At 38.1% G+C, this 23,362-nt stretch overlaps 4 protein-coding genes across 6 annotated transcripts; all 4 read right to left on the minus strand.

Moving 5' to 3' along the window:
- Positions 1–289: 289 nt before the first annotated feature.
- On the minus strand, positions 290–22,391 carry LOC134812294 (BUD13 homolog). Of its 2 annotated transcripts, XM_063819673.1 has the most exons (11): positions 22,360–22,391; positions 3,778–3,808; positions 3,242–3,426; positions 3,004–3,116; positions 2,781–2,884; positions 2,410–2,525; positions 2,111–2,251; positions 1,848–1,993; positions 1,442–1,605; positions 1,168–1,275; positions 290–986 (listed from the first exon to the last, which is right to left on the minus strand). In XM_063819673.1, coding segments are annotated over exons 2-11 (1,254 nt in total). In that variant the 5' UTR covers positions 3,779–3,808; positions 22,360–22,391; the 3' UTR covers positions 290–810. The 2 variants fall into 2 exon arrangements, with proteins under 2 accessions (XP_063675743.1, XP_063675744.1); XM_063819674.1 differs by lacking the exons at positions 3,778–3,808; positions 22,360–22,391 and adding an exon at positions 3,540–3,629.
- Positions 3,811–12,036, minus strand: LOC134812288 (dihydroxyacetone phosphate acyltransferase-like). The gene is made up of 8 exons (XM_063819660.1): positions 8,230–12,036; positions 7,859–8,045; positions 7,507–7,689; positions 7,166–7,346; positions 6,598–6,872; positions 5,526–5,726; positions 5,178–5,389; positions 3,811–4,980 (listed from the first exon to the last, which is right to left on the minus strand). The coding sequence occupies exons 1-8, from the start codon at positions 8,637–8,639 to the stop codon at positions 4,383–4,385; spliced, it is 2,247 nt and encodes a 748-aa protein (XP_063675730.1). The 5' UTR covers positions 8,640–12,036; the 3' UTR covers positions 3,811–4,382.
- LOC134812299 (GATA zinc finger domain-containing protein 1-like) lies at positions 12,255–15,679 on the minus strand. Of its 2 annotated transcripts, none has more exons than XM_063819680.1 (6): positions 15,607–15,679; positions 14,716–15,023; positions 14,384–14,466; positions 13,865–13,965; positions 13,543–13,654; positions 12,255–13,223 (listed from the first exon to the last, which is right to left on the minus strand). In XM_063819680.1, exons 2-6 carry the CDS (start codon positions 15,009–15,011, stop codon positions 12,847–12,849), a joined length of 969 nt encoding a protein of 322 aa, XP_063675750.1. In that variant the 5' UTR covers positions 15,012–15,023; positions 15,607–15,679; the 3' UTR covers positions 12,255–12,846. The 2 variants fall into 2 exon arrangements, with proteins under 2 accessions (XP_063675750.1, XP_063675749.1); XM_063819679.1 differs by having other exon boundaries at positions 14,384–14,475.
- On the minus strand, positions 15,487–18,802 carry LOC134812300 (uncharacterized). The gene is made up of 7 exons (XM_063819681.1): positions 18,602–18,802; positions 18,310–18,478; positions 18,028–18,170; positions 17,721–17,832; positions 16,955–17,148; positions 16,631–16,735; positions 15,487–16,408 (listed from the first exon to the last, which is right to left on the minus strand). The coding sequence occupies exons 1-7, from the start codon at positions 18,641–18,643 to the stop codon at positions 16,280–16,282; spliced, it is 894 nt and encodes a 297-aa protein (XP_063675751.1). The 5' UTR covers positions 18,644–18,802; the 3' UTR covers positions 15,487–16,279.
- Positions 22,392–23,362: the final 971 nt, after the last annotated feature.

Raw genomic sequence — 23,362 nt, forward strand, 5'->3', positions numbered from 1 at the left:
TGTGGTGATTGTTGTTGCGATTGCCCCTGGTTCACGGAGGGTGTTCCCGGAGCAGTTCCCCAGCTCCCCGGGGCAGTCCCTCAGCTCCCCGGGGGCAGCTCGGCCCGGGGAGGCCCCGGGGGCAGTTCACACCTAGGTGATTGGGGGCCAGGTGTATGTATATATACTACTCATACCGCTGACATTTCTTTACCCATCCTACCATAAACTTGGATCTTTTCGATCACTCTTAAAAGTAACAATTAGATTCCAAATTAATTTATCCAGATTGTACACAAAAATTAGTATGTTTTCGAAGGTTCGAAATGAAATATGAAACGTTGTATTATAAACATTATAAGAGCTCGCAATATTCTTCATCTCGCTAAGATCGCTCTCAAACATCTGAAACATTGTCACGTGATTATGTTCACGTGTGAATAATTTACCTATCATGATCAGTATCATTAAACAATTATGGAATCGTTTCAAACTTTTAAACCTGTTACAGGGTGTTACAGTTACATATTCAAAATAAATATGACCTTTTGCAACTAACGACAGAAACACTGGCAGGCGACATAATATCATGAGCGCAAATTTCTGACCCAGACATACTGGCATCGAGTAAAAAATGATCTTTTCATCTCATTCACCATCCTTCATGGTCAAGGACGAGGTTCCAAACAAATATAGGATATAAATAAAATTCATTTACGATTAAAAAGAATCCGTGATCCTGAATTAAAACAAGTTATCTATTTGTAGATGAAACTCGGTCCCTTCTCATATATATAATTTAGCGGTTCATCATGGCACTCTCTGTAATGTTCACAGATCGTACGCGGTGCTGTACTTATATGACTCTTGCTTCATCGCCAGTTTTTCAGCTTGTTTCATAAACAGAAGTTTCTCGTAACCGTTGGATCTGTCCACACCGTCCCATTTGGGTCCTGGCAAGATGCCAAATCTGTTTGGGGGAGCAGGAGGACCGCTGTAATCCCCACCTAGAACAATGTTACGTTATGCGGAATGCAACAGATTAAGATATACCGGGTTTGAATTTCTTACATTTGTCCTCAATCTCCACAAAGTATGTAGCCTGGAGTTCAGACTGTTTTGCTTACGTTACTAACGAAGAACCGGACCATTACCGGACATAAATCTAGAAGCTAGTTCTTGACTTACCACTGTCGCTACTGCTACTACTGCTCTCTGAACTATCACTGTCGTATTTCTTCTTCTTGCTCTTCTTACTTTTCTTCTTCTTTTTCTTCTTACTCTTCTTGCTCTTTTCTGGAAGGAAAATATTTTAACACTATGTTATAGACATAGTATGAATGTTCGGCAACTTGTGCGGGTTCATGTTATCTACATCCTGGTTGCACCATCCACAACTTTTGTAGTCATATAATTTACAGAGCAAACTATTAGTGAAATGAGAGTAATTGTAACAACTTACTCTTTTTCTTCTTTTCCATGAACTTGTTCATGGGATCCTCATCTCTTCCTTTCTGTTTCAAGAGCGAGTTTAAGTCCTGATCGTCATTGTATCGAGCCATTGGTTTGGTCATCTCGTATTGGTTGTCAGCTTTTTTGGCAGCTGCTTCTTTGGTCTGTACTAACCTAAAATAGAACATTGGTAAACTATTTAAATTGCACTGGGGACTCGCTTATTTAAGATCGAGACAATTGAGAACAAAATTGGACCACACCCTTCGATACCGATCACAGTTTTAGCAACGAACAACCAAGTAAATCATAACTTGATGTTACGACTCACTACTCAGTACTCACTGAGGACCGTTTACATATTACATAAATCTTCTTTTGTGAAAGGGAATGGGGTCTTAAGTCCGAACACTCACCCTTTGCTGTACATCATGAACTTCTCCAACTTTATCCTCTCCTCCTCGTTCTCAGCACTCTCCTTTGCTTCTTCTAACATTTTGTCTATTTTGTTACCTTGTTTGTCTCGTCGCACTGGAGCGTCTGGTACCTTAAACTCTCCTTCCTGTTAATGACATATTATTAGCAGTCTGCTGGTAGCAAATGGTTTAAATACCTGTTTTTGATCCTTTTTCGTGTAGTTTTATGAAAATTACCAAATGAGAGTAAAGGAAATAATAACCATTTCTCTGCGCTTCTTTTCAGCGAATTCTTTCATTTTTGCGAGTTTCTCCAGAAGTTGATTTGCAGATTGTAGTCCTCCTTTTCTGTCAGGAGACTCGTCGCTGTCTGATGAATCTGAATCAGAGGACGACTCCTTTGCCTGAGAAGGGAAGGGTGATTAAAAATGTCGTAAAAGACAATTCGATGTTGGCTGAATGTTGACTTAAACTGGTTATGGTTGTGACAGTCATGGTCGGGAGCAATTTTGAAAATCTGTGCTCCGGATAAGAATTAAATAGCGTTTTTAATAAAGTTTACCTTTTTCCTCTTTTTTGATTTCTTTTTTGATTTCTTTTCTTTCTTTGAAGATCGTGGATCTTCACTGAATTTTCTAGGAGCTTCTGTGAATGTTCGTTTTCGTGGGGGTGAAGCATCTGGATTAAAGTGTATTATAAGTATGATAAGTGTAGTGCCTCGGCACAGAGTGGCTTAGGGTTACCGAAAAGGAGATAAGCACCTCAGACCATCCCAACTTGTGGGAGAGACCTGTCCTTGTATCTTTGTATCTTTTGTAAGTATGATCTTACATAAGCTAATAATTTCCTAGATGTAAAAAACGCGATCGATGAAGTATAAAAGTCACTGAGGTACAAGGTACATAATAAAACAAGATACAACACCATTCTCACCTGAATCTGACCCGCTGGAACTTTCTGACGACTTCTTATTTAGTCTGGGAGGTGAGTTGTCGGAGTCTGAATCATGTCGACCTCGTCCGGAATTAACTGCAGCACTGATCAGAATTTGATTACCATGAATTTTGAATACGAAAATATTTGAGCAATATTGCTGGAGCCAATAATAACACAAAAAAGGTTGAAATGACTGCTGAAATAAGATAGTTTTGTTTACCCGTTGCCCCCCTGGTTGCTGCCTGTGGGAATGTTTGAGAATCCCACAGTTGTGAAGCTAGATGATGGTTTCTTCCACTTTGAATTTCCCGATCTTGCAACAGGGGCGATAAACTGAAAAGATTCAAATTTGTTCAAAATATTATCAAGTTTATGTTCACATTCACAAAAACCGCGCAAGGTACGAGATTCAGATTTCAGACCCTGTGAATTAATCATTAAAAGCTGTGAGGACCTACCTGAGGTGCATCCTCCCCATACTCCTCATCTGCACGTGATCCTGCTTGTATCTGGTTCATGGACACCTCGTTATCAATTATTGTCATGTTGCCCCCTGTACTATGTCGAGCGTTTCGGGCCTTCTTGCGAGCTTGAGCCGACTCGGACATGTACTTGCGGAATATCTCCTCTTGAGACATCGCCACTGAAAAGGGCCCCAATTTTAATTACTAGGTAAGGAAATGAAGGGGAGAATGTTCGGCAGTCACAGACTTACAACAGCTTTATGCCGGGTTAGAACTAAAAGTTTTCATTTACCTTCCACAAGGTCGTGAGCGACACGATTTTTGAAACGGACGAATCCGAGTTAAACATGGGGACATAACATTTACCATTTCGTACCATACGTTCATAACCTCATAACCATAACCTAGTACCATGACATTAAACATAAAGCGAGAACATAGCCATTCCATACACCATAACCTTAACATAGTAGCATTGCATTTCATAGCTTCATGGCCTAGACACGACATTTGGTCAATGTGAAACTTACTCTTTAGTTCGGCCTTCCTTCTCAAACCATCCTATGAAAATATGATAAAGTTAGTATCACATAATTCAAAATTAAAGTTAGTCATCAAATTTGTAGCAGAGACTCTACTGCCGTGCAGAAAGAAATAAAATAAACAATGAAGTAAGATAGGAGGCGCGCGTAAAGCCGCGCACAGTATAGATTAAACTGGCTAATTTAATTTGATTATGCGAGGAGTAGTGCGTGCAACGTTTACAGTATCCTTAAATTGAGACTGCCCCAAAATATAACATCAATTTTCGTGGATGGAGCAACAAAAAAACTAGAAATGAAAACAACGCCAAACACTTCAATAAGGCTGCACCTAAATGTACAGGATAATCTCACAAAAAGTTTAAATTACACCCAAAATATGATACAAATTCAACACATAAAAGAAATTAAAACATTAGCTTAGTTATTTAAAGCCGTTGTTTTAATCAAGATTTCAAGACTAAATGCAACCAATAAAATACAAATTACTTCAAAAATCTCTGTTAACCATGAGTTTATATTAGGCGAAACAATCAAATTCAATAACCCACATAATATACAATTAGCTATAAAATGCATCAAAAACTTAACACTTACAATTTAGATGTCATAGGATGAATCGTCAAAGCGAATTCCCTTATAGTATTAGAAAAGAGGAATGGGTCAACGCAAAAAACTTGAGTTTTGCCTTTATCAAGACTAACAAGTGACAGTTTAGCAAGAACAAGAATAGAGTTTTCGATGACATTAAGATTAATTGATTCCCCGTACAGATACGGTTCACAATACAAGACTGATATGTATGTTTGAATTCTTTTACACAGATTCTTCAAACTCTGACTATGCTGAAGTGTTCTAGGCATGTATGAAATACAAAACTGCCAAGAATCCATGTAAGTAATGAGGAAGGGATCGATCAATGAAACTAGGAAATCTTTTACTTCCATGTCTACAAATTTATAAACATTATCAGTTAGTTTCACTAAATCTAGGTTAATTAGTTGTTTAGTTGCTTTGTCGAAGTCAGCCGGAGCTGAGTCGGGCATGAAAACGAATTCGTACTGCATGATGTCACGCAGTCTCTGATACTGTTCCAGGGTTCGTTCCTTTGATTTGGGGTGGAAAAGTATTTTAGCAAGCATTGCCACGTGTATTAGGCTGTGCATAAACTCGTTACGTCTCCTCCCCAAGCTGAATGGTGGATGTTTATCAAAATCTGATTTAGTCGAGCACTTTTATTAAAATATGGCAAAATATCAAGAGATGGTCTTTAATGATAACTGATGGTCAAAGTGTTAGGGTGTCGAACACAAAATTTTCTTCGAATCACGACGACACGATCTTTAGATTACATAAGTCGATAAAAAAGGAACTAATGATAAACGAACCTGATAAGAGAATTGCACTGCTTAAACACAGAACTACTGAGATAAACAGCAGTGGGAGGGGTTTTGTGAACGATCACGTGACCTTCTTCACAGTACACAACAGGAGACAACATCCTAATCACGTGATCCATGCAGCTTTGTTTCCTGTCCCAGACGAGGTTACAACCCATCTTTATCAGCAGGTCACATGCCCACATAAGTTCACTTTCTGCCTGCACGGAGAAGAAATAGATCAACTTGGTGGTCAAAAAGAGATTACCGTATATACCACATTCACTATCAAGACATTAGTGCTTCATCTGACACGTTTATCTAAGAGAACTGAAAAACAAAACTTTAAAAACTAACCTTGCACAAGTCCAGACTCCAGACCTTCTTCTTTATATGTAGGAGCAACACAGCAGCTAGAACAGAACAAGGAAACACGACAGCGTTAGCCTGTTGTTCTAGAAGTATACGGTACGCCAACTCGTTGACAAATGTACGCTCGTGAGGGTGTACTGAGGGTATAATAGCACGTGGTACAACTGCTCTCAGCTTCCTGTCCACCTGGGGTTACAGAGTATTGAATGTTAGTATTACCGAGTAGAGTGAGATGCACACATCTTCGTTTCAAGTATGTTATATATAGTATTGGCTATGCCCCGCTTACTAGTTTAGCTCTTTCTAGTCCCCTGCTACACGGCATGTAAACAGGGATTGGCTAGTTAGAGGCGGTCCGTGTAGGCCTTACACTGTGCTTTCAGCAATACTCATACATATGAATTCAAATAACTTCTGTTTTTCTGAGTAGCTTGGTTTCGACTAAGTGTAGTTTTGGATATTTTTCACTAGACACACACACCCCCTTTGCGGTACTAACTGTTTTTTTGGATAATACCTAAGACACCCACCCCTTTTGCTGCCTTTTGCGGTACTAACTGTCGAAAAATCGTGGTACTAACTGTTTTTTGGTATATAGAATAAGATACCCACCCAGAAATTGCTTTTTTTTTAAAGAGCTCATTTAAACTTTAAAGGAAGACTTAACAAAATTTTAAAAATTAAAAAAAAACCCAATAAAAACCTCAAAATCCATTCCCAAAATTGAAATTTGAGGTAAAATGGGTTTTTTTGGGGTTAGACACCCCCTTTAGTACCATACATTCTAACTGTTTTTCTGGAAAATAGGCAGTAGACCCACCAGTTAGTACCATGTACTAACTGTGTTTTTGGGAGAAAAAATGACCCACCCACCAACGTGACGTCCGGCACTAAGTGTATGATCCCCCCCCCCCCCCCCCCCCCCCCCCCCGTTGCTTTACTAATAAACTATTTATAGGTTGACAAAAACGATGCTAAATATGGAATATTGTATGAATTTAGACCTCTTAACGTTAGAAGATCTCCAATCATAGAAATGACTGTAATGTAAAATCACCTTTCCAACCGCTGCTTCGTAGACCGATATAATCTGCCCAGCTTTAACATGGATTCTACCGTAGTTGTTATCAAGTATAGCTCTAGCTTTAATCAGACCAGTGGTACTCTCCTTTGGTTTGGGTATACCCATCATCTCTCTGACATGTAGGTTCTCCTCCACTGTTTTCTCGTAGCTCAATGTTATGGGACAGATAGCCACGTCTGAGACTCTGGCGTCAAAGAATGGTTCCAGGGCGATAGTCAGCATACCAAACTTGGGCTGCAAGCTTTTACCTACGAGAAGGAATTTAAATATTTTGTAAGCTATGATGTTACATTTATAATGTTAAGATATATCAATCGAGAAATTGTTTGTTAAGAGTTTTTAAGTACTGAAATTCTCTGCAAGCTTAACACATTTAGCTTGAACACCAAAACAATCACAAAAACTAAACTTAAAAACAAATAAATGATTATAAACGTGCAGTACTTTAACTACTCTAAAATGTGACAATACCACGTGACAATTGCAATACCACGAGACAATACCACGTGACAATACCACGTGACAATACCACGTGACCTACCTGTTCTACTGCGAGTACCCTCTATAAAGAACTCAACAGGTGCATCGCCGTTAATGATGTGTGTTTGAGTGTACTCCGTGAACAGAGCCCAGTACAGCTTATCTTTACCAAATGAGCGGCGGATGAAGTATGCGCCACAGCGCCGCAGTAGCATTCCTACCCCCTTCATGAACATGAAGTCCTGGCAAACACAGAGTTAATTTATAAAATATGCGACAAGTAAAACAAAGGATGACACAGAAATGTAAAACTAACCTCAGACAATTTTCACGTGGCAAGAAACTGAATAGTAAATAATAACTAATTAATGAATAAACCAAATAATTAATTAATAAACCCACCTGGCCAGCAGCAATAACAGGAGTCTTGATATCGTAACTATAGAGTAACCACGTGACCAGTATAAAGTCCAGGTAGGACCGGTGAGTGGGTATGAGGAGTAGAGGTTTCTGAGAACTTAGTCTTCTTAGTTCTTTTATACCTTCTGTGTGAACTGTTACGTCTGTTATTATCTGCTTGAAAACCTGAAGTTTTGTTAGATCTATATAAGTTAAATTTATAAAGTTATAATTAAATTCAGTGAATAGTACTACCATTAATTACAAAACAGATTAATGTATTAAAAAAGTTTATAAAATTTTGAATTTAATCTAGACGTATTACTCTCAAATCTTACAAACAAACTCATTACACCTTTCTAATGAGACCGCCAAGGAATCTAAGGATAGTCATGCTGAACTCATGTCCCATCTCCTCCAGGATATCTGTAGCTTCCTTATCTAGCTGATCCTTTGATCTCCCTGTCTCTTTACACAACATGGAGATAACACGTCGCACCCTGTTAGATTGTAGCACTTCCTCTCGTATCATACTGGGAACTCTGGCAATAATAACGAGTGATTGGGAGAAATTGTAGGTAAGTTCATATTAGAACGAACATTTATGGAGATAATTTTATTTTGTTCTATGTAATTACGTTACTATCAACAAACTCGATTGTAATGTTACTTCCATAACACTACAACTTACAACCCACACATTCATATACAAATCACACTATCTACCTGTATCGAACGTAGGTGTATCTGGGAGGTCTGTAGTCCTTCAAGGACCACTTTATTTCACTCTTGTAACCATGGATAAGCAAGTTCTCAACTTCACCTCCCTCTCCCTCATCTTCTAAACTAACTGTCAGATCCGACTCTTCTAGAAGATCCTCCGGGAGGGCTGCTGCTATCTGATCAACATCACATTCCTCCCTGCATTCTTCAGATAGTTGTTTCAGTACCACAGAAAGGTCGGCGCTGCTTGCACCTGACATGACATAGCCCTGATTTAGCTGGTTTGTTAGAATTAACAGTGATTTTAAATATATCAGTACATAGTATTTGGGTTTTGATGTGATCTTTAAAAGCAGAAATGTGGGAATATATGAAGAATATGGATTATGGAGAAAGAATTCATGCCGTAACATCAAAATAAAGACAATTTAGTTAAACCACTATTTAGAATTCATTCAAGTTTCATGAGGAGGAGTAGAAACGTCATAGCTCCATTAAGCTGGTACTGGCGGATTAAATATTGTATCTTAATTCTTAGAAATGTTGGAACTATCCTATGAGCCCGACACAATAATTTCAATTCAATATCTAGTAGTCTTGGTGAAATTCCAATATCACGTATTGGACTAGTATTATGGTTAAGGTTAAGCGAAAATAGCACGAAATAGCAGAATTTTACTATCGTGTCGTGCTTATTCGATACTGCCGAAAGATTGATCAGATCAAATTAAAATTAAATGCAGAGAGAGCTTAAGCTCAACGGTTGTTAATAATGAATAGTTTTCTTGAAATACATACTTTGTATGTTTTTAAGTTCCCTTTTCTTTACTGGCCATAATAAACTGTTAGAGCATGTCCAATCCACAAATGTAGATCACAAAATAATCTTAATAGTGTTTAAAAGCAAGTTAACATGATATTATGCCTAATTAAGAAAGTAAAAAATAAAACCTTCAGAACTTTTAAGATAGAATCATGATTAAAAGCTATAAAATAGGTCGGTATATTCTAAAAATGACTCAGTAAAAATGACTTAGATGATAAAAACTTAAATAGATCAGCAAACTCCTTATAATACTAACCACTCTGTAAAGCTCAACTCAGACATGGGCGATATCTCTACTTCCTCAGTAACAAAATTAACAGTACCAGAAGAAACTGACTCTATTTCAGAGAGGAGGTTAAAGAAAGACACATTACTATCTTGATCTAGACTTCCACTAACGTTTATTACAGCAGAAAAGTGAACTGTAGCACGAGACAGGGTTAGATAGAAGGCTGTTAGAAATTCCAACTGACCGATAGAAAAGTCTGTCGTCGAATGTAAATCAATATCGTATCCCAGAAGAGCTACAACAACTGGCCATTCTAGTGAATGACAAGAAAATGGGTCTCTAATCATGACATTGACCTCCTCAGATCTCCAAAATCCAGTTTCATTGAGGACATCGAGTATTGTATTTTCATACTGTCTCTGATCTAGTGTGCACAAAATGGCGATTTCAGTCGGTTTAAAGACTGATCTGTTGTTTTCTGCAACTTTCAACAGTTCATTTGTCAACAAGATCTTAAGTTTGTTTGCGTCGACTTTAAAGCCATCTGATTTGACAATAAAAATTTTAGGCTTGGTACCTCTGATAAAGTGTCCTGATTCAACTTCTTCAACAAAGCTTGTTCCAAACTCATTTACAGTATGTGAAAAGTTGAAGTATTTTCTCCTGATTAAATGAGATATTTCAGAGATTTCACGAGAATTACGAAAGTTTATTGATAAAACTTTCACCCGATCACTGATGACAGAAAATATTTCCGCAAAAGATGTCGATTTTAAGAAATTCTGATCAATCTGTTGTACGATGTCGCTGGCTATCCAAACAGAGCAGTCGTTATCTTTAGAGAGATTTTTCAGTTTCCTGATAGGTTCTTCGATATTAGGAAAATTATTGTCGATGGGTTCCAAAACTTGAGCTAAATACGAATGCAGACAACCAACTTGAAAGTCATCAAAAAATACAAAATACGATCCACCAATATTACAAAGTTCACTAATCATTCTGATGGCATCAAGGTGGTTCTTTTGGTGGCGTTTTGATTTGTATGGAGGCGTGCCAGAATTTAATAGAATAACATTATTCGAACACTCCTTTATCATGGATGCTCTGTTTCTATAATCAATGTCCCGAGATTCCACTTCCGACCAATGTTCCAGACTCATAGTTCCACACAAACCAGGCTTTATGCCGTTCAAAAGGTGACAATAATTTTCGTAACTAGATGCACATGATTCCAAATAATCTGGAACCATGATTATAACTTTATCTTTCCTATCATTGGTGTTAAGGGCAATTTGCAGTATTTTACCAAGCATAACAATGGATTTGCCTGAACCGGCAGAGCCATCTATCCAAACAAACTTGTCGTCACAGTCGAGTATTTCAATCTGTTGTTTTGAAAGACATTTAATGTTGAGATGAGCCCTAAGCAATTCAGGTGCATCAATTATTCTAGGATTTGAAGGATATTTCCTAATCTTCCTTTTCTTGCATGCCATCTTTTTTCCAGAGTTTGCTTTTTGCTTCAATCTTTCCTGATCAACGGCTCGCCTGGTCACAAGAGCTCCTCTTAGTTTTTCGTCAATGCCCATAACACGGTTTTTCAAGCTGCAAGATTCAATATCATACCTATTATCTATATCAAAACAACAAACACCTAGGAGAACTTCTTTTAGAAGACTTAAATCCAACTCGACCCTACTCAAATTTTGTGTTACTTTTAAGTCAAACCATGGGTTAAAACTATCTAAATCATCACTAAACACCAAACTATTGCGGAATATTTTTGAGCTGTCACTCTCTTCCCCGATTAAGGGGATGCATTCTTCATAACATAAGTTACTGAAGACAATAAATTTCAGAATCTGAACATCATTACAGACACCCTTAATGAACTCCTCGATTCTTTTGATTTGTCTCAATGCATCTTCACAAGATCCTTGAAATCGTACTGCATTGTAGGGATCAGACTTGTCTGTAAAATGGAGACCCTTAACCTCGAATAATGCAACATAATTATCCCCTATCAGAATAAAATCACATTCGCCTTCCACTTCCTTAGACACTTTATGACAAGGATGAGGTTTTATGTCCTTTGAACATTTCATATTTGAGCAAAAATGATTTGGCAAAAAAGCTGAACATTGGTCGTGAGTATATTCTACTCCATGAAAGACCAAAGCAGGTTCCGGCAGATCTTCCAAATGTCTATATAGCTTCACTTCCGCCTCATAGCCATCTTGGAGTTCTTTTTCTGCTAAATTTAGCCCCTCTAATGTCATGCCATCTGGAAATTTATCAATGAAGGTTGAATTAGGGATTGGCGGTATCATGGTTGGTCTAACTTTAAGAAAGTTCCCTTTGTGATGTAACGTCTTTTCAAAGATACTTTTACCAACATTCTCGATCCTACTCCGGAGACCTAACAGTTTCTTACTTGTTGGCTTCTTCGTATTATCTGCTAACTTCAGCTCGTAAAGTTTCCTGACCGTTTCATCTTCAACTTCAATACTATCTGTTCTCTTATTTTCCGAAGAGTTTGCGTCAGTTGTTTCCTCAGTTTCTGCTGATTCACACTGTGATGGTTCACTCACTTCATCCTGTTCATCAGATGTGCCTGGTTGTTCATTATTGTACTTTTCTCTCCAAGTCATTGTAACCTCACAAAATCTTGCTCAACAGCAAAGGCAATATCAGGAACAGTTTTGCAGCTTGGTGAATAGAGAACATATACATGGTTAGCTGTAACTTGAAACCTAAGGGAGAGAAGAGGTTATAAACGTACAGTTATTACTTTTTTAGATGGAGAAGATTAGTATGTAAATATCCTGACTCGTGAAATTTACGTGTCAGTGATCACGTGTTAGAAAAAGCATGAATCACCACCCGGCCCACTTAAATAGTAGTAGATCTTATTAAAAATTGAGATTTAAAACGGATTTAATAACGCTACAGCATTGAATTGAAACATTACCCTCTCGTGAAATGGGAATATTTAATAGTAATACATCAGTGTAATTAGTCTCAATAATTCACTATATTATAAATTATATTATGACCATAAATTTATTCAAAACTCGAATTACCAAATCTTAATCCATGTGAAAGGCACACTTCAATAAGTATCATGTATCAATGTTTTTTGAAGTAACCTTAAAAGTAAATTTTGCTATGATATAATACAAACTATGAAACACAAATCTTCGTATTAAAGTTATAAGATAAGAACAATAACATATTATCAAAATGAAGTTAACACTTTAATCACAATATATCGTGTGTTATTTAATGACACATCAGTCACCTGAGTTCTATTGGACATATTCATAATCACTATTTCTCCTCCATTATAGAGCTAGAGCCTTGTCATGGCTTCATTTGTGATGGCTGTTACTTGGTTAGTGGTTACCAATATCACTTCACTCAACAGAGGTTGATGGCGCAGTTTTCAACGTTCAAGTATGTAGAATGATTGCTAAATTCTTAAGAATACTTTCACAGTAACATCTCATCACATCAGATCAACTAAGTACAGGGTTCACTGTAAAGAAGCAGATGTCACACAGGCCTATCTGATCTGATGAATGTCCGGTTCCATTGCTTCTAAGAGTAGTTCCAACCCACTCCTCCCCTTATTCTCCCTCCTACCTTCCCACAACTCAGGCATGTTATCATAACACCTCAACTCGTTCAGAGTTATGTGACCCTGTGGTGGTTCGTGTGACACAAACGACAAACAGTCCAGGGGCCTGGGGACATCCTCAGCGGGACCTAGCAGGAAGTCGTTGGGATTGTAGGAGACAGGGTCGGGGAAGAGGGGCAGCAGCCAGATTATTACAGCGTATTGGTTGCACAGTGGGTCCTCCATGAAGCTACGGATACACACGTAGTATAGTCTGTCCTTACCTCGTATAGAGAACACGTCACCTACCTTGTACCGGATACCTGTGAGGATATATACTAATCAATCTGTGCAGCACTTTAACAACAATTTAAATTGTGGTGATTGCAACGAGGGCCTGGGAAAGGGGTCTTTGGGAAAATCTGGGATAGATTTCGAAATTGTCGAAAAACTTCAGGAGCATGAATGTCGGAAATTACAGAGGAATCTAATTTGTGATTTGAATCTTAGACAATAGATACAAATGCATTTTAATGAAATAAATTGTTGACTAAGTCGCAGTTCTGAGTGCTGAGCAGAGTGGAGCTGTGACCCATACATTAGATACACAGTAATTAACAAATCAACAGCTTGTTAACTTACTCTTGTAGTATATTTGGTTGGAAGTTATGTAGGTTGCTTCTTTGTAAGGCAGCTTGTACGACGATTTCTTTAGTTTGCCTTCCTTGTTTTTCTTAGCTCCTTTTGGTGCCATCTGAATGATATAGCGGCTTAAACAAGTATAATATATGAACAATGTTCATGTACAACCACAACAATGATATCGGTTAGCACTTAGCATCATAGAAATTGTATTTATTGAAGTTCGTTTGAACTGTTGTACAGTGTACACGGGTGAAGAATTTATCGAAGTTATTATTCAAAATTACTGCCATGAACGACTGTACAGTCAAGCAAAACTGACCTTTTTGTTGTGCAGATTGTTCATGCGTTTACAATGTAACTTGTTCTTGTAATTCTTGGAATTGGAACTCTCTTGTGAACACGAGGAACACAGCACTATACCTGAACAAGAAGTTACCATGAAGTTGGCATGAAGTTAGAGTGGAGTTAGAGACTAGAGTGTAACTCGATACAATCAGAGATATGACATGAACAATTATAGCAGTACAGATGGTTGAATGTGTAGTAATGTGTAGGTTATATTTGTGTAGTGGGAGGGTGAGAAAGTGGCAGGTGTTGAGGTAGTATCACACTATCAGATGTTATACTCATAATGTTAGTGATATAACAGGAGAGGTTTCTAGAATATTCCATGGCATCATTTTTCCAATAGGCAATCTTATTAAAACAATACAATTGTTGCCTCTCTATGAGATTTTGGCAATTAATTACAAACTAAAAAACAAAAGTAAGCCATCAATCATCATATTGAAGTATTTAATTATTTAGCTGAAATTTAATTAATTATTTAAATAATTACCTAGATTAGTGGTGTGCCAAATGTCACTGTGTTCAGAGTCACACTTCATGCAGCAGGAAGCAGGAGCCAGCTTGTTGTCCGACCTGCAAGCACTACTTATGAGTTAAAGTGGCACCTGGAATGTTTATTGGAATGAAACAGAGACCTAGAGACTCAAATTCTCAATCATCAAAAATGTTCTGACGATATTATGATCTATTTGATTTGAGCTAAATAAAAATGAATCACAGGACCAGAATTGACCACATTTTGAGATGGTAATATAAGGTAAGAATTGATAACTCTGCTTATTATCAAATCCTTATAATATAAATCAGAATATGTAAACAAACCTAGTGGTAGGCCCATCCACCTTGAGACCATCAACTCCAACCTCGCCACTCTGCTCCATCTCCACCACCTCTCCTCCCTGCACCACCTCCCCTTCTTCCCCCTCCTCCCTTATCTCCACCACACCATGGTTGTGGATGTGGTTCCTCTTGGGTCGGTGCTCCTCGCTGTGTATCCCCGGTATCCCTGTCACCCCGTTAGAGATGTTCAGTGAGTCGTAGTGAGTTTTTAGTGAGATGGGGTCTTTGGTGGGAGGTGGTGCTTGGAGTGTCAGCTGACTTTCGTCCTTCATTGCCATTACCAATTATACCTATAGAAGTGAAATAGTTTGGAAATACTGACTATATCTCTTAACACAGGTATCATCCGTAACAATTTAATAGCCCTGTTGGGATTATATTAAATTGTACATTTTCCGTCTGAGCCAACTATGTTCAGTATGTACAGTATACATAAAAACTAATTAAACGATGTGTATCATCATTTAGCAGCTACAACGGTAAAGGAATGTGACAAAATTGCTTGTTACGCAGCTTGATGTGTCAAACACTAATTTAAAATAAAACCTTGGACCAGTTTAACAACAAACAAATGTAATTTCCAATGGATGTTGGTTGGTCCTACTTAGATGTTCTAGCTGTTTTAGCGCTAATTAGGTCGGTGGTTTACTGGCACAGATGTGAACAGTACATGTGCGCTGAAGTACTCTTAAAACAGTTTAATGATTACTTATTTATTGATGAGACTCATTTAACACACAAATACCAGCAAAATAAAGTGAAAACCAGCAAAATAAAGTGAAAATTAAAAATTATCATCATAACATAATATTATATCTCAAATAAAACCAAATAAATTACAAAACAGAATAATCTTCAGACAAATCAACATACCGATATTTGTAGCACTGAGAATTGTCCGTCCAATTGTCAACTATTGTACGCGAGTTCATGCCACTAAGTGACTAAGCATGATGTCAGTGAGAAAACAGATAAAGCTTATATATCTTATAATAATGTTTCGATATACATGTAACATGTTACAGCCAAACAAATCCGACTAAATGCACGTTTCACAAGTAAGATTGCACATTTGCCATTAGATGAAGCCGCTCTTCCGTTATATTTCATCTGAGTGAGACAGTAAGGTATCGATTAAGGTATCGATATCCGGAATACTTGAAACCTTTCTAGAAACAAGAACATATTTTATCGATTAAGTCACTCATTAGTCATTACAGGCAATCAGCCTTCTTTAGAGATTAACCTTGGACAATAAGTAATAACTTACTAAATTACAACTTACTATTACAATAACTTACTACTACAATAAGTAATAACTTGCTAGATTTTGATAAACCAGAATAATTTGTCTTTAAATTGCTCTCATAAGCTGATCACAAACACCCAATTCTAATTTCTATCTCTGAGCAAATAATTCAAAGAACTTTAGCATATCAAACAACCCTCCCTTGACTTTCTCATGAGTCAACAACTAACATTTTTCTGACCTTAAAACGCCAATTCTCTCTGAACAACGTGACATCTCACTTCAGGCTGGGGTGTTTCAGCCTTCAATTATAGATTTGTTCTCAGTGTTGAGTCTCCTGTTCCGACAAGTAAAAGCAGATAGCAGAGACTCACACTTGGCAATACTTAAACTCTCTTCTTCGTAGGCCACGTAGTAAGACTGAATCTGAAAATTCTTTCGTCAGAATGAGACATTACTGATTATTAAAGTAAACAAGTTCATGCAAGGTTCATAACATTTCTCACAAAAGCATCAAGAACGCTTTCTAATCGACCAATTAATTTCAATGCTATAGTAGATTTTCAGTAACGCGTTTGGAACTGTCAGTAACATACGGTTATATTATCTATGATTATGTTAAACTGTTTTAATATTGAATGGTCAAACCTTGTGTATAACGAGTATAACAATAGCCACAATGAGCAACCGTGAGTATTTATCAGCTCCGTCAGCATAGTCCTGTATCTCTTTAAGCTCTACCTCTGATAGCCTCTGTAATTATATTTGGTGACGTCATAATGTACTCAAATTAACTCAATAGTATTGCTTTAATAATACACATCACATTATATATCTTGTTGTTCACTTGGCCTGTTAAAGATGGTTGTACTACATTGATTGAGATTGGAACTTTGTAAACATGCTCATAAAAAGTTACTTTAGAGATAAGCTGTAAAACTGACAGAATATTGTTTAAGAGTTAAAACTAACCAGGAGAACAAGATGCCCCAATTCTCTAAACTTTTCCCCCACTGACGGGAACGTCTCTATAAAATACTTTCCCGCCGAACATATTATCCCCTCTTGTACAGATGCTAAAGTTTTTAGTATCCAGAGCAACGGTCCAGGTTTTGAAGCAGTGACATGTAAAACTGCTACAGACAGCCGGTGTAGCCAGTGTAATCCTGGGGTATTAGCTTTTTGTTACATGTTGTATTTATTGATGGTAATAATACCTTTTCTGTTCAACTATTTACAGTAGGTATCAATTCCATTGACATCATAATGGGGATGATGACACAATTTACGGTGGTAACTGTGCTAAATCTAAATTTAAATCTGCCATAATTGTATCTTTGTATTGTTATCGTAACCTCTCGTCAGACTAAACCGCTATAAAGTCAGTAGTTTTTTTACAAATGACTTGAGCAAGTGTTCCTACGTTCAAATATACTTCCCCAACTACAGGTAAGTAAACAAACTTAACTTGCTCATGTTATATCTAGTGAAGACAAGACTAACATTTCAAATGTACATTGTACAGTGAGTGTCTGTTTTGTGTAACCCCAGGACGTCCTGCCCCAGAATTTAAGGTTAAAGTAGTGGTGTAAAAGTTAAGGCTGGGTTTAAAGTTTAATGTTTCTGCTGCAGTTTCTGACTGGGTGGTGATGGAAATTATGGTTGATTTAAAGATTCTGTGATTAGACAGGATATCCTGGGGCTAGGCTGGAAAGCTTGAACCTGAAAGAGAACTAACCTAGCCAGGGTGAATGGTTACGTTGAAATCCTTGTACCAGTATCTCAGCTACAACATTACTCTCCTGTAGGATTGTAAGACCATGTATTGGGGTTTGTTGGTCTGTCTTTGCCTGCAAGATAAACTGATTAACATTTTGTTCTGTGTTGCAACAAACTGGAATTTTTCACCCACTGTAGAGTACAGAAATTTGATTTCAATCAAATTTTAACCTTGTGCACGACAACTTTCAAAGTTATGATTAATCTTATTGGATACAGAATCAAGCACACTACACACTATAACCAGTTTAACTGTAACGTTTTACCTGAACAACAGAACTGTCGTAATAGAATACAGAATAATTCTCAGCCATGAGGGAGAAGTTGTAACTCAATGAGAGGTAGAAATCTTTTGTTTTATTCAATGGGAGAGTGACAGGATTTTCAAGCAGCGACTGGTAAAATGAACCTGGATTGTTAACTGTAAACTTCTTATTTCTTTGGACTTCATACCAAGCCTCTTTTGATGCATAGAAAACAATAAAATTGCTTAATCCAGAAAGATGTAACACTTTTTAATAAGCATCAAAAAGTTCAGAAGAACAAACCTGAGTTGGTATCGTCATCAAATAACCAGTAGTTTATCTTTATAAGCTGCATAAAGTGGAAGTCATTGAGCTTGTCCATTGAAGTGTTGCTCACATATTCGATAAGGACACAATTTCTACCTGCATGATCCATAAATATCTCTAGTTCTTTGTTACATGTTGCAGGATTCTGAAGAGGTTGACATCATGAAGCTTGAATCTAATCTTATTAAAAACTGATACAAAATTGTCATGAATTAGATGACCATAGCATCTGTAAACTATATGCTTCTAAGCATTATAAAACACTTACATGGATTATGTCTGCTCGAAGTTGTTGCAGCCCTTGACCCATAGGAAGCTGACTAGGAGCCAAGAGTAGTTCATCCAAGGTGAATTTGTCGGATTCAATAAATAATAGAGTCAGGGAAGCCAAAGACGATATCAAGCCAGTAAAGGCTACCAGTGTCAAAAGTGAAAGGGTGTAACCTTTCAATGTTTTCAAAATGAAGTACATCCTGAGAAAGTTCAGATTATTTTTTGAAAGGTAGTCTAACACTGCACTGCACTTTTTTTTTATATACTCAACAAAGAAATGTCAAACAGTATATATACAATAAATTAAATCAAGTGATGCAATTGGCAGAGCACAATCGTAAATCCTGAGCAATAGATATCATCTATCCCTCGTAGCTCTTCTCCTCAGGTATCAGGTTGAAGGAGACATTGGATATAGGGGCAGTCCATGCCTTCTTTGCCTTTCCACGTACACCTCTAACTGCTACTAGCACACTCCTCATTATATCCATGCTCAGGCGTGTCCTGATGTTACACATCACCTGGCTGTAGTCCTCCTTTGTTTTGGTGGCTATCAACACAGCAAGTCTCCTTATGAAACGCTTGGCCTCCGGTGCCATTCCTCCTGTAGTGGTAAATACAAGGGGGACGAATGACCCTTTCTCCAATTGTAGCACTCGGTTCATGTACTGGTTCTTTTTCTCATTCTCGTGCAGAGTGTAGAGCTGTGGCATGGTCTTTCCTTGATATGTAGGCGATTTAGGATTGAAAATGCGCACATCAAAGAAAGTCCTCTCAAATGTGCTCCACACTCCTCTTGCTGATATATCAAGCCTAGCCTTATCAGCATTGTTGCCCTTTTGTTGGAAGTTGGCCGATTCTATATGTGTTAAAAGGGGCTCAATCCTCACATCCTTGGTCACCAGCCTAAGGTATTCAGCAACGGAGTCTCTCACGTTGTTATGACGGTAGTTCACATACCCCCCTCTCTTACAGTTGAGGATATGATTGTGATCATTCTTGGCTCCACAATCGCAGAATCTTGGGGTGTTAGGGATGTCCCAACCATACCGGAGATGAACAGCATCTCTGAAGTCTTGCTTGCTGTAAGCATACCCTAGCTGTTGAATGGGGAGACATGTTAGCCAAGCTCCTGACCCATGCTCTTGTACCAGCTGCAATGACTCCCTGGTATTCTCATCCACTTCACTCATTATCTCAGCAAGCTCCTTCTTCAAGCGTAATTCTTTAACTAACTTGAGGCAATCTACTCTGCCCTTTATCTTAATTTTATCCAACTTCATCAGGGATGTCTCCTGGTGATAGATAAGGTCAACCAGCTCCTCTGTTATCTTGAGTGACGTCTGGTATTCCTTCTCCGCGATCTCTACTGGATTAACAATACCAAGCCCCCCTAATCTTACAGGTAGCTCAAACATTCTCCTGTGCAGATCAGACACATTCCTACCAATAATTGCAGGGATGAACTTTTCTCTTATACACTTCTCCAATGGGATGAAGAGGTCTTTAGTGTCTTGGATGGTACGCATCACAAAGGTCCACCGATGACATAGGGCTTTGGTATACCCTGATAGGGCTGCCTGAGGTTCATCGAGGGCAATATCTGACAACTCTTCTACATCCTTCACCCATTTCTCTACTTTCTTTTTTACATATGTCTCTCTAGCCTCCTCTCCACCTATCACTGCTCCCAGATGACGCTCCCCATCACATGTGATCTCTATACCAGTCTCTCCAAATAAAAACGTGGCTGCTGGTAGTAGCGATTTTTCTTTTAGGATAAGAATAGTCTTCACTGCTTTAGGGAAGTAGCCTAACTTAGGACCGTTCACACTGAGTAAATCCCACCACAGCCGGAGTTTCTTCAGGGTACCTGCTGCTGCAGAGTCATCTGCATACCACGCTTGCATCAATTCTCCTAATTTTGTCACGCTGGCCCGGATGTTGATAAGAGGACGAATACCGATAGCATACTCTGCCATTGCTGCCACATCCCCTTGCGTTGCCCCTTCATCAGAGTAAATTATCTCACACGAATATGTGTCGTTGACAATGAGTTTGGCTGATTTCTGATATGTGTTTTTCAGGTATTGGTGAAACGGAGGACATAGCTGCCTGATGTTGTGAATAGCTGCTTTGCGATTAAGCCTGTTAAACGCATTATCAGCATCAACAAGAAGCACTGCCTCTGTCTTAGGATCTTCCCATGTCCTCTTAACTGCTCTGATGGATGCCTCAATGCCTGACTCTAGCCCAGCACATGACTGAAGAGGTCCTGCAGCCTCTTGTATATCATCCTTAATTACCCCAATAACCACCTTGCCAACAATACGCCGAAGAACCTCTCCTACCCCCACCGGCCGTACACCAGGATTACCTCTCTTATCGTCACCCTTATTTAGTGGTACCAGTCTACAGGCCACAAACTCATTCAGACTCTCTGGGTTAACATCCTCTACACACAAACGCTTTGCAAATTCAGCTATTGCACCGCAGAGTTGAAAAGGAAGTTTCCCATACGCTTTAGAGCACAAGATGTGCTTCCACCCATCTGCATCCAAATGGGTTGGGCCACCTGAGCCCTTAACATGAAGTGCCGCTTTCTCAACTAGCTCTGCCGATATTTCAGCAAATATCACCGACTGTGCCTGAGGCGCTGTTATAGGTAGAAGGATATCAGCTGGAGGTGTCTCAGCTTTAGGATGTTTCTCTTGTAATAGACTCTTTATCTTTCTATTTAATGTGTGTACCCCAACAACTGAGTCTTCGTTGTTGATGAGCTTCATGGCCTGACATACTTTACCCACCATCATTAACCTACTAAAGCCTTTCATTTTCGATGGATCTTCAGACTTTTTCCTTCGTTTTAGCTTCTCCTGGATGACACGAGCTTCATCCATGAGGGAATTGAGGTCGCCATCCTTCCACTTTTCTAGTCTATCTACCAGGTACTTGGCATTGTCTCTAGCTTTTGACTTAGATGAAGGCTTCTGTAACATAATAGGGATAAATATATGGACTAGCTGCAATGAAAGACTCTCCCAGGCCGTTTTATTCACAAAAAGGTACAAAAGTCGTGTCAACTCTTTGATAAACTTCTCCCCACTCTTACCCCTTGGCACCATAAACAAATTCCTACACCACGTAATAATTTCATCATATATCCCCGTAAGTTCTGACCGTATACACCCTTCCCCAACCATGGTACCCCACGTCAAATTATTAGATCTATTCAACTGGCAGCAGTCACAATACCATTCATCATCTTCACTGGTTTTATGATCCTCATACTCTTCATCACTCATACACAAGCAGGCCTTATGAATCCAAACCTCGCACTCCTCACACTGCAAAGCATCTACATGCCATTCAACTCTGGTTTTACATATAGGACATATGTCATCTATCTTCTCCTTCTCATTTGGTCTACATTTTTTCTTCTTATCAACTCTTGTTTTATGATTGATGTTTACTTCTAGGACTTGAGGTCTATTTAACAAGGGTTTCTCTGTTCTGATGTGGCGCCGAAAGTCATATCTCGAAGAAGATGATTGAGGTTTGATAGAATTGGTTGAGTTTAATACTTTCTGATTATTAGGATTTGGGGAGGCCATATTGGGCGACATAGGTTCATTGGACATAGGTTCGTTAGTACTTTCTTCTTCAGCTTGTCCGTTGGTCTCTACATGTTCTGTACTGGCTGGGGCACTATCAGTGTGCCCCGTTTGCCCGTCCTTGTTTGCCATCCCTGAACTCAAATTATTTGTTATATAGTAGTGTTGAAAGTATTAAAACTGCACTGCACTGGTTATGCAACTACAAATAGCTCATTGGTTGACTTGGCAGGAAAATTGGGAAATCTTGATTGAGGGTCGAATGAGGAGAGTATCAATGTGAATTATTTCAGAGATCAATATACACAGATAAACTCAGCAGGGTTAATCGTTAGACACCCTCACGAATTAAATTACATTAATAAGTTAAATTGTAAAAATCTGAATAAAAATCTGAGTAAGAACCCCTTGAAAATTCAGTGAACAAGCTCTTAGTTCATGTCTAAGTCTGTTATTTTTACAAATGATTTAATATCGGGTATTATCTTCAGTACATATACATACATTGAACTACAGTGAAGTCGCTTTTATTCAGAGCTAGCTTCCACTTCTTGCACAAAACGAGCTAATTAATTAAAAGTTGGGGGAGGTAAGAAGAGGCCCGATATATAATTGAGGTACCAAATATTATAGAGAGGTATGGTGAGGTAAAAAGGGGTTTGGCTGTGTATTAATACCAACCATTAGTTATTGCGATCACAAACAGCTGGTAATAATTTCAAGGTGGCGCTCGATTCTTCGAACAATTTTAAAACGCGTGGTTCTGCTTCAAAAGGTTTTAATTAACTTTATAAATTCGATAATTTACCAAAAATGAAACAATGTTGTTTGTGAAAAGTTTTAAAACTTCACACAATGACAAGTTTGTTAACATAAAGCAAAACGTTTGCTTCAACAATAAAATAAAACAAAAATAAATAATGAATAACATAACTGAATTATTTAAAGCGCGCTATATTTTTATCAAAATCACATTTAATTTGATACTTATGAAATAATTTAAACACTTTTATTATAATGATTTTAGTTTGAAAGAAGTTGTTGTAATGCGCGCATTTGGAAATTAGTGTTGTCTCTTCCAGTTAAAATTAAATGTTTAATTATAATTTACTAACAAATTATTTTATAATTATACATTAAAT

This window comes from Bolinopsis microptera, chromosome 3 (genome assembly GCF_026151205.1).
Source record: "Bolinopsis microptera isolate Bmic1 chromosome 3, MBARI_Bmic_1.0, whole genome shotgun sequence".
Lineage (NCBI taxonomy): Eukaryota > Metazoa > Ctenophora > Tentaculata > Lobata > Bolinopsidae > Bolinopsis > Bolinopsis microptera.